The sequence below is a fragment of the Ahaetulla prasina genome, chromosome 1, assembly GCF_028640845.1.
Source record: "Ahaetulla prasina isolate Xishuangbanna chromosome 1, ASM2864084v1, whole genome shotgun sequence".
NCBI classification, from domain to species: Eukaryota; Metazoa; Chordata; class Lepidosauria; order Squamata; family Colubridae; genus Ahaetulla; species Ahaetulla prasina.
This window is the reverse complement of record NC_080539.1, coordinates 279,146,166-279,157,628: the sequence shown is the minus strand read 5'-3', so window position 1 is coordinate 279,157,628 and position 11,463 is coordinate 279,146,166. Positions and strand designations below refer to the sequence as shown.

Sequence of the window (11,463 nt, the reverse complement as noted above, 5' to 3'; positions counted from 1 at the left end):
AGAGGAAGAGGCGGGCGGGCGGCGACGCCCATCGTCCCCACGCGGGGCTGCAGCCCGGAAGCCAGGCGGGCGGGCGGCGCACTGCTTCCCAGCCCCGCGCGGGATCCTCTCCGGGCGCGGCGCTCTGCACGCGCCCAGGGGGCGCTTACTTGTCGCGGATGATGGTCTGCAGCTCCCGGATCTGGTCGTTCATGGGCAGGAGTTTGAGCTGGGCCGCCGCCGATCCCGGCCAGTCGTGACGCGTCGCCGTCGCCCGGCGTGGCGTGGCCTCCTCGGCGCCCCGTCGCCCGCACAGCAGCCGTTCCGCCAGCGCAGCAGCATCGCTGCCGCCGCGCTGCTGCTGCTGCTGTCGGGCTCAGGCTGTCACCGCTGCCGGGCGGGGTCGGCGGCGCAGCTGCGAGGCCCGCCCCCGCCGCCCGCCGGCATCCCGGCCCCTGCCCCCCCCGGGCCCCCCACCCGCCGGCCGCGGCAAGGCCCCGCCCCCATGCACCGCTGAAGCAGCCGCCGCGGCGCCCCGCCACACGCTCCGCTTTACCTCAGCCGCGGGCCCGTGTGCGGCCCGTGGCGGCGAGCTCGCCCGCTCCCATTGGCCGCCGCGCCTGCCGCTCCGCGCCGCCACTCGGCGTTCGGAGGAGGGGCCGGTGCCCGCCCACTCTCGCCCCCTAGTTAGCCCTGTCCCTTTCTGGCCTGAGTGGGAGCCGCGTGGCACACCTGAGTGGCTGCGAGGAAGCGGTGCGGGCCTCGCCTGGGCCTCCCCGGAGTCCCTCCATTGGCTGCTGTGTCTCCCTCAGTGGGAAGAGAGTTCATGACGGACGGAAAATCCCAGTAAATACATGCTGGTTGCCAAAAGCTTGACTTTTGATGTAACTGGGGATGCTGCGAAGGTCATAAATGCAAAGACTGGTGGTAAGTCACTTTTTTCAGTGCTGTTGTATTGGTCGCTAAATGAGTGGTTGCAAGCCGAGGATTACTGGTAGCCGCTGTCAGTATTTAGGTCTCTATGTATTTAGGTTTCTATGCCCATAGCCACATCCACTCAGTCACATGAGGAGTTAGCCACGCCCACCAGTCACATGACCACCAAGCCACACCCCAAAATAAGCCACGCCCACAGAACTGGTACAAAAAATTTTAGCGCTCCCCCCCCCCCGGTGGCCCGGGCCTTTGCTTATTTTTCTGTATTTGGCCCTCACTCAAAAAACTTTGGACACCCCTGTACTAGTGCAAGAGTGAAATTCTGGATCACTATCATCTTCCACTACTGCCTCCTGAACAGAACACAATGGAATTTGGAAGACAATTGTTGTTGCCCAAATAAGGGGGAAAAATGGAGAGAAGATAAATTCTAAAGAAGGGTGCTATTGATGATTCAGTTTCTTTTGATTCTGGTCATATGCGGAAACCAAAAACACTCTTTAGCTCAGATTACAAGGAAATGTTGTAAAAAGAGGTGCACACACAAAAAAAAGAACCTAGAAATGATATAGTTTTGCAATCAGACCAACTGTGAAATATTGTGATTGGTGGCTGTTTAATATGGTGACTGTTATCATGTTGAAAGGTGAAGCAGGATAACAAAGCTAGAAGAATCACATGTGATACATAGAATAGAATAGAATAGAATAGAATAGAATAGAATAGAATAGAATAGAATAGAATAGAATAGAATAGAATAGAATTTTTTATTGGCCAAGTGTGATTGGACACACAAGGAATTTGTCTTGGTGTATATGCTCTCAGTGTACATAAAAGAAAAGATACATTCATCAGGAATTCTAAGGTACAACACTTAATGATAGTTATAGGGAACAAATAAGCAATCAGGAAACAATATCAATATAAATCGTAAAGATACAAGTAACAATGTTAAATCATACAGTCATAAGTGGAAGGAGATGGGTGATGGGAACGATGGGAAGATTAATAGTAGTGCAGATTTAATAAATAGTTTGACAGTGTTGAGGGAAACAACTAGCTAGGATGGCCCCTACGCCAGAGGTGGTATTCAGCAGGTTCTGACCAGTTCTGAAGAACAGGTAGCCAAAATTTTGAGTAGTTCGGAGAACTGGAAAATACCACCTTTGACTGGCCCTGCCCCCATCCATTTTCTGCCTCCTGAGTCCCAGCTGATCAGGAGGAAATGGGGATTTTGCAGTAATCTTCCCCTGGAGTGGGGAGGGAATGGAGATTTTACAGTATTCTTCCCCTGCCATGCCCACCAAGCCATGCCCAGAGAACTGGTAGTAAAAAATGTTGAATCCCACCACTGCCCTACACTCAATTGCAGGCCCAGAAGGTCAGATTTCGATAAGACATGTTTATGGTAGCTATAAATCTCACTACAGTGCAGGAACGAAAGCTGAGGAAAGAATGGGTGTTGGTCTTACCTGATACACCCCTTTTCTGACGAGAAGGAGTGACTCCAGTGCATGGGGTATCACTCTGTGTCTTCTGGCTCTATGGACAGGGTTCAAACTTAAGAAACGCCCCCTTTGTAGACCTCCCACTTTCAACGATGTTCGACGAAGGTTCCGAATAATGTACCTGTAACAACACCCCACGGACACCTCCCTGACCAGACCCTTTCATTAGGGTGGGGCTGGAGTCACTCCTTCTCGTCAGAAAAGGGGTGTATCAGGTAAGACCAACACCCATTTTCCTGCCTGAGAAGTCGTGACTCCAGTGCATGGGACTTACCCAAGCTGTCAGTCCTCATGGGTGGGAAGCTGTCTGGTCATCTCCTTCCGGCGTCTCTACCACACATTGTAGTACTCTCCGACCAAAGGCCGCCTCAGCCGATGCATATGCGTCAATCCGATAATGACGTATAAAAGGTGACGGAGTCGACCAGGTCGCTGCCCTGCAAATCTCCTCCACCGACGCTTGTGTGGCCCATGCAGCCGATGTGGCCGCACTCCTCGTTGAATGTGCCGTAATAGCCTTAGGCCTTGGTAAAGCCTGAGTCTCGTAGGCTCTGGCTATGGTGGCTCTGAGTAACCTGCCCACCGCCGAAGCGGAAAGCTTCTGTCCCATGGTGGATGGTTGGAATGACACAAAAAGTGCCTCTGTCCGTCGGAAAGCCCTAGTTCTTTTGATGTAAACCCTCAGAGCCCGTCTTACATCCAGAGTGTGCCACACGTTCCTTCGCGTGTGATGGATTAGGACAAAATCCGGAAGAACCAACTCCTGGGCCCGGTGGAACCAGGAGTTGACCTTCGCACAAAGGTTGGGTCCAACGCAAAACCACTCTATCGAGTGGAACACACAAGTCTTCTCGCACCGAGAGTGCGGCCAGTTCAAATCCTGCGGGCCGATGTGATGGCTACCAAAACAGCGTCTTGTAAGTCAAAAACTGATGTGAACTGTCCTAATCGGTTCAAAGGAGCCTTGCAAAGTGCCTGCAAAACCTTCTGAAGGTCCCAGGTGGGATAACGGTGAACCACTGCCGGTCTCAGGTTGGTCGCCCCCCTCAAAAACCTCTTTACCTCTGGGTCCTTTGTCACCGACCGCCTACCCGCAGAACCTAACACTGACGCTATCGCTGCCACCTGCCTGCGTAACGTCCCTGGTGCCAGCCCTTTCTTCAACCCAGCCTGCAAAAACTGCAACAACTGTGGAACCTTTACCTTGGTTGGCTGAATGCTCCTACCAGTGCACCAAATCACAAAGGTTCTCCAAGTGGAGTCATAAATTCGTGTAGTAGACGGTCGTCTAGCTGCCTGCATTGTCGTTATCACATCTGAGGAAAATTTCCGTCTTTCTAGCAGTCTCCGCTCAACAGCCACGCGGTCAAGTGCAACCACTGGGGTCCCGGGTGATGAACCGGTCCCTGACTGAGAGACACCCTGTCGGGTGGAATCCTCCATGGTGCGGCGACCGACAGACGTACCAGATCCGCAAACCACGGCCTTCTGGGCCAGTATGGTGCCACCAGAATGACCTGTGCCCTGGTCTGCAGAATCCGACCAATTACCCGAGGAAGGATAGCCATCGGAGGGAGGGCATATAGTAGACCCCTGGGCCAAGGAAGTCGGAGGGCGTTTACCCCTTCCGCCCCTGGCGCTGGGGACCTGGAGAAATACCGAGGAAGTTGATGGTTCGCTGGAGATGCGAAGAGATCGATGACCGGCTGTCCGAATCGCCTCACAATCTCCTTGAATAACTCCGGATCCAGTCTCCATTCTGCAGGATCCAGAGGTGCCCTGCTCAACCAATCTGCTCTGACATTGTCTATCCCGGCAATGTGTTCCGCCCTGATGGAAATCACATTGCGCTCGGCCCAGCGACAAAGGCGATCCGCCTCCGCCATGAGCCCCCTGGATCGAGTGCCTCCCTGCCTGTTGATGTGGGCCTTCACTGTGATGTTGTCTGTCAGGAGAAGCACATGTCGATCCCTCAAACAGTGCCTGAAATGTCTGAGCGCTAACCTGGCGCTCTCAGCTCCAGCCAATTTATGCTCCTCTTTGTCTCCCCCCTTGACCAAGAGCCCTGGATCACCTGGTCCTGACAATGAGCCCCCCAGCCTATCAGACTGGCGTCCGTTGTCACCGTGATGCGGTCCTGTTCCAAAAAATGGCAGCCCCTTTCCATGTTCCTGGACTTCCACCAGCGTAGAGACATTAGAACGTCTCCCGGGACCCTGACCTTGAACTGCGACGTGTCCCTGCCTGACCTCTGAAACGGTAACATGAACCATTGTAGAGGCCTTGCATGAAACCTTGCCCATGGGACCACCTCTATGCAGGAAATCATCTTGCCCAGCAGAGATGAGAGTAATGCCAGTGGAACTCTCCTCTGTGAGCGAATCTGCACTACCAGGTCCTTGATGCTCTGAAGTCTGTCTGGGGACAGGAAAACTTGACCCTTCAGCGTATCTATTACTGCCCCTAAATGTAACAGCCGGTTCGTGGGAATGACGTGACTCTTTCCCATGTTTATGGAGAAACCATGAGTCTGCAGACAAAGTATCGTCTCCCTCAAATCTTCTATTGCCTGTCTGTGAGAGACTGACTGCACCAAAATATCGTCCAGGTATGCCTGAATCCGTATTGGACGAGCCCTGAGAAGCACTCCTAACGCCGCCAGGATCTTCGTAAAAACCCTGGGGGCCGAGGCAAGGCCGAATGGAAGCGCTCGGTACTGCAAATGCTTGCCGTCGTAAAAGAACCTCAGGAACTTCCTGTGCTTCCGATTTATCGGAACATGAAGGTATGCCTCTGTAAGGTCTATGGAGGTCAAGAAGTCCCCCTTCCGGACATTCGTAAGGATTGACCGCAGGGAGTGCATCTTGAACCTCCGATACTTCACATACCTGTTCAATCCTTTTAGGTTGAGAATTGGTCGCAGCCCCCCCGAGGCCTTCTGGATGACGAACAACATTGAGTAATAACCGCTCCATTGTTCGTGAACGGGCAGGCTCCACCGCTCCGATGTTCAGCAAGTGCTGAACCGCAGTGTCCATGATCTCTCTTTTTGTCGCATCTCGAGACCTGGGACATCGAAATAAGACCGTCGGAGGGGGTGCAAGAAATTCTAGTGAGAGACCTGATGAAATGGTCTCCCTTATCCATAGATCGGAGGTGGTTTTCTCCCACTGGTCGGCGAACAGCCCTAGACGGCCACCAATGGGAGCCTGATGCCTGCCGTCAGCGGTGTCTGCGGAAGGAGCGGTTGCCCCTCCCCCGAAAAGGACGCCGCGACTGGCCACGGGACCTGCTTTTGTCAGAGGACCCCTCCTCTGAGTGATGATAGTGGCCCCACTGACCTCCCTGTGTTTGAAAACCTCTCTGATATCTGCCAAAGGCCGACCCCCAATAGGGACGAAAATAAGACTTCCGAAAGGAGGGGGAAAACCTTGTATCCCCTCTCCTTGACAAGGCAGTCAACACCTTCTTCTTCCCCTTAGTTTCCGTCAACACGGGCTCCAAAGCCTCACCAAACAACTTTGCACCTTTAAATGGCACAGAGGCCAATCGCCATCTGCGCTTTGTGTCTGCCTGCCAATTTTTTAACCAAAGAAACCTCCGTGCTGTGACCGAGGACGCAATCGACTTTGCCACATATTTCGCGGAGGACATAGTGGCATCCGCTGTGTATTCCACAGCTGCCACTATCTTGTTGAAATCCTGATGAGTCCTCAGATCAGTCACCGCACTTTCTCCTGCATTTGTTTAAGCCACAGGAGGACGGCCCTGCTGAAGAAGGATGCTGCTGTGGCCGCCTTATACCCCAGGCTGCCGCCTGATGCGTCTTCGTGAGGGCCTGCTCCAACTTCCGATCCTCTGGCTTCAAAACTTCCTCAGGTTCAACCAAGGTGGCGAAGAGGAAGCCAGGGCCAAAACGGGTCATCCACCTCAGGCACTCTCAGGAGTTCCATCAGGTCAGAAGCCGTGTTAAAAAACCGTCTCTCAAGGGAGGACATGTTCGGTAATGCGGCCGGGGCTTCCCACTGTTTCTTAATCATATCTAGAAATAATTTAGGAGCAGGAACTGTCTCCGTCTCCACCGTTGGTTCAGAAAAAAGCATGTCTGCAGGGTCCTGCTCTGGACAGGCGCTTTGTTCCCCTAGGAGTCCCTGTTTAGTAACCGCCTTAGCTTTACTCAACAAGGCCTTAAAAAGATGAGGCCTGAACAGCCCTTTAAACATGGGCTGCTCCGGTAAAAAACCTTCCTCCTCAGACAATTCCTGGTCCCATTGTTCATCCTCCATGGATGGGGAACTCTCCGCCTCTGAAGGCGAATCAGAGCTGTCAGAACGCGACCCCATGTGTCCGTCTGCTGGTTCTGTTTCTACCTGATCCCTATCCTGTGACTGGGCTTCCGCCCCAAGAACAGATTGCCTGTTACGACTTTTGCCTGCCTCAAGTTCCCGGTGAACCGCCTCTGCGATCCATTTCCGCACTAACTCAGGCATTTCTGTCACCTGGTCTATGGTCTGCCTATCCCCTTGTGATGCTACCAAGTTGATAGGTGTAGAACTGGGCCTCCCTGTATTGGAGCCGCTCCCTGATGGCTGGGGCGACAGGGCCCTGGCCAGAAAACTGGAAGAAGGATCCGGTTCCACCATTGGATCTTTCTCCATAGGCTGTACCTGATCCCTAATAAATGTGGACTTAGTGGCCTTGTTGGTGTTCCTCTGTACCTGTCTTTCCAGCGCCTTCTGGCGGCGTTTTTCCGCCTTCTCCTGCGCTTTAGTGGGCCTTTTAAGCGCCAAGGCTTTTGCTCTAAGTTTTGCAGCTGCTTCCGAACTGCCACTCCTTGTCTTATGACAACGGCTCTTCGAGCCTTCAGTGGCAGCTCTCTGAGGTTGAGAAGCATCAGTGACCTCCATCTGGTCACTAAGTGAGGCATCCGACGCCATATTTCTAGAACACATATAGAAATAAAATTACATATAAGTAAGCACCTTTTATAATTCCATGAAATTAAAAAAAATAATATTTTTTTAAATTATTATTATTATTATTATTATTATTTATTATTATTGTTATCATAACAAATTCTATGTAATACATATACATGTCAATGTACAAGCCTCAATAACCAGTTACCATCTTAAGAACTCAGCAGCATTACAAGGGTTAATTCCCTAAACTGTTGGTCCTTTCCCTCTGCAGGTCAGAACGCCTGCTCAAAACTCCAAAGCCATGCAGCCTGGAAACAGCTGCCTCAGGCTAAATCAGGCCTCTTCACTTCTTTACTCCAAAGGCCTATGCTGTACTGGAGGGCCGATCACCGAAACCCCATGACAGCCTCTTTTCTCTTTCTTCAGTTCAATTTTTATTTTTTATTTTTTTATTTCTTTTATTTTCATTTTTATTTTTCTGGTATTATTATTATTTAATTTTTATTTATTTATTTTTTCTTTATTATTATTATTATTATCATATTATTCCTGTTTATTTTCCATATATATATATATATATATATCTCATTCATGTATTTATTTTCATCATCTTCTCTATACATATAAGGTCAGCCAGCTCCCAAAATGGCCACCGCCCTGGCTAGCCCCATGTGGCTTCCAACATGGTGCTCAAGAGCTTGTTCCTTCCTGTGCCTTCCCCACATATGGTGGGTATTCCAGCAAAGGCACCTGAAATCCAGAGCTTAAAATAGCAGCACAAACAAAAAATAAATAAATTGGAGGCAATGTGTTCTCAAACTTCCCCCGCTGCTCTGATTCTCCCCCAAAGGAGTAACCATGTGGAATCAGCAGCTTGATTTAAATCTCCCGGTACTCACACCATGTGCTCCCGGTACAAACAAGTTAAAATGGAGACAAACAAAATAAACTTTCCTTGCAGCTCCAAATAATAGTTTCCCCCGCTGCTCTCCACACACACACACACACACTTTAACGATCCTCAGCCTTGTAATTAAACTCATCAAACACTTAAATAAGGTTCGCTCATTCCACTCAGCTTCTACATTTTCATAGAGGCTCCAAGAAAACTCCTATTAATAAAAACCTCAAACGCCTAAACAAAGATAGCTTCATTTACTTACTCAGTTGATGCCATTTCAAAGAGAACAGCACAAATTTCCAAACTCCAACTCCTGCTAAATCCAAACACACAGGAGTAAACCCAGAAAAACGTCCTCATGAGCTCAGGACAGAGTTGAAAGTGGGAGGTCTACAAAGGGGGCGTCTCTTAAGTTTGAACCCTGTCCATAGAGCCAGAAGATATAGAGTGATACCCCATGCACTGGAGTCACTCCTTCTCGTCAGAAAAGGGGTGTATCAGGTAAGACCAACACCCATTCTTTCCTCAGCTGCCACGCCCACCAAGCCATGCCCAGAGAACTGGTAGTAAAAAATGTTGAATCCCACCACTGCCCTACACTCATGTCCTGTACCAGCAATTGCAGGCCCAGAAGGTCAGATTTCGATAAGACATGTTTATGGTTAAATCTCACTACAGTGCAGGAACGAAAGCTGAGGAAAGAACAAATAGGCTTACTGCAGAAGCCAGACTTCCATGCAGACAGTTCCAAGCTACAAGCATCAGAGATGGGTATAGCCCTGCAGCAGTCCAAAAATCATCCAGAACCTCCACGTAATCAAGAAGTCAGGTCCTAGTTCCTAACTAGGTCCTAACACAAGTCTTGACACCCAAGCCCTCTTTTATTGTTTTGATTGAGATATTAATATATTAATTTGATTGAGGTATTAATACAATTGAGCATGTCCAGAAATGTTTTACAAGAAGAGTTCTCCACTCCTCTGATTACAACAAAATACCTTATGCCACCAGACTTGAAATCCTGGGATTAGAAAACTTAGAACTCTGCCACCTTCAACATGACCTGAGCTTAACTCATAGAATCATCTATTACAATGTCCTTCCTGTCAGAGACTACTTCAGCTTCAATCACAACAATACAGGCGCTCACAATAGATTTAAGCTTAATGTGAACCGCTCCAATCTTGATTGCAGAAAATATGACTTCAGTAACAGAGTTGTTAATGCCTGGAATGCACTACCAGACTCTGTAGTCTCTTCCCAAAATCCTCAAAGCTTTAACCAAAAACTATCTACTATCGACCTCACCCCATTCCTAACAGGTCTATAAGGGGCGTGCATAAGAGCACAAATGTGCCTACCATTCCTGTCCTAATGTTCCCTTTGATTGTATCCAAATTTCATATAGTTATTACATACTTATGCTTATATATATATGCTTATATATCTTATAGTTATTTCATGCTTATGCTTATATATACTGTTGTGACAAAATAAATAAATAAAAAATAAAATAAAATAAGTATGTCCATTTTCCTAAGATTTGCCTCTGGGTTTGTTTCTTTTTTTGACAAGCTCCACCAAACATCTCAGTTCAACTCATTTGATCTTTTTGCGTCTACTAAGATTGAGGATCTTCTCCTGCTCAGTCTCCAAAAGAGCTGATTCAGCCTGTTTCTGTACTCCTGTAACAGGTAACTGATGACTTCAAATCTGCAGGCTCATTCTCCAGAGGTTTCTGCTCTTTTTAAGCTTTATCTGCAGATATCTGACAGGCTGCTGGTTCCTGGACTGCCAGGTCAGAACCTGTCAAATCTTGCTTCTTCAGTTCAGGCTGTAGTTAATCATAAGATCCATATCAGCTCATTATACAAAAAAGCTTTGCTTGATTAAAGCCATATGACTGTACTGAAACCACGATTAATGCATGCCATTCAGGAGACAGCAATAGCCTAAGTGACTTTTAAAAGAGATTGGTTAAATTTTATGGAAAGTAAAAGTACATTGACAGCTATTATACATGACATTTCCGGATTTAGAAGGAGCAAGATAGGTCATCTCTGTTGCTAAGGGGCAATAGTGGAGAAGCAGTATAAGAGTCATATGTTTCTGTGATTCCAAGAAGAAATTCAATGTTAAATGATGAAGACAAAGTGCTGACCTAGATAAACTGTTGGTTTATTTCAGAAAAGCTCTTGAATAACTAGCAAAGCATCTTTTTTCTCCTCCAACCGGCTCTGAAATCACGAATATTACAAAAGCAAACTTTGGAAATTTGGAGTGTATTTTTGCAGTTAGCAAGACATTCTTCCTATTTTAACTACTATATTTCAAATAGGATTCTTCTTCAGTCAATCCCATGGAGATTAGTTAGGTTAACAGGATAACATTTAATTCCTATTCATCGAAAATATTTTCAAAAACCATTATTTGTCTTTCAGGAGGACAGAGCAGTTCAGTTTTGTCAGTCCTACGATCTGGTAGACCAGATGAGGAAAACATCTCCATAACTATACTTTATTGTGGTCTGATTGTGCTTTTCCTAACCACCGTCTTATTTCTGAATGAATCAAGGAGAAGTCAGCCTGAATTCTCTTCTTAATACGATCACCCTTTCAGGACCTAAGTGACGCTTTTGTCCTTTTCATTTCTGCATCAATTTCTGAATTCTACAACGGTTTCAAGGCCATCTCCCTGGCTTTCTACCAACGTTGCTTTCTTGCTGTTGGCTTCATTCTTATCATTGGTACTACCAATTAATAACGGAGAAAGTAATCTTTCTGATCTTTATTTTATAACCAACGTATTCCCAAACTCTGGACACATTTGGAAAGCTGCCACTTTGAAATGGCTATCATATGATGTGATTAGTACAGCTGTATAATCCTTTGAATTTAATTCCAAAAGATGTTTCAGGTTGAAGAGATTGATGTCAGCTCTCCTAGGTAAACCAGATAGGAAATTTATCTAGCTGGGATAATTCTACTTTATTGTAAAGCTCCATTAAACAGAATTTTGCAAATTTGAAGATAAAAACTTCTTGCCACCACTTTTAACTGCTTGATCCATTAGGGGGTCCTTCCTAAATTTCTTTCTCTGACTGTTAATCCACTGGGGCTTCTGCCTTTCTTGACTGATTGTTTCCCTTGCAGTATCTCTTACCCTCAATTCCCCAAGGCCAGAAGTCTGCAAACTTGGCTCTTATAAGACTTGTGGA

General features: G+C 47.8%; 1 protein-coding gene across 1 annotated transcript; it reads right to left on the bottom strand.

Annotated features, from left to right (window-relative positions):
- Positions 1 to 6,304: 6,304 nt before the first annotated feature.
- LOC131187468 (uncharacterized) lies at positions 6,305 to 8,679 on the bottom strand. Its single transcript, XM_058161781.1, has 2 exons — positions 8,509 to 8,679; positions 6,305 to 7,364 (listed from the first exon to the last, which is right to left on the bottom strand). Exons 1-2 carry the CDS (start codon positions 8,604 to 8,606, stop codon positions 6,305 to 6,307), a joined length of 1,158 nt encoding a protein of 385 aa, XP_058017764.1. The 5' UTR covers positions 8,607 to 8,679.
- Between the last annotated feature and the right edge of the window lie 2,784 nt (positions 8,680 to 11,463).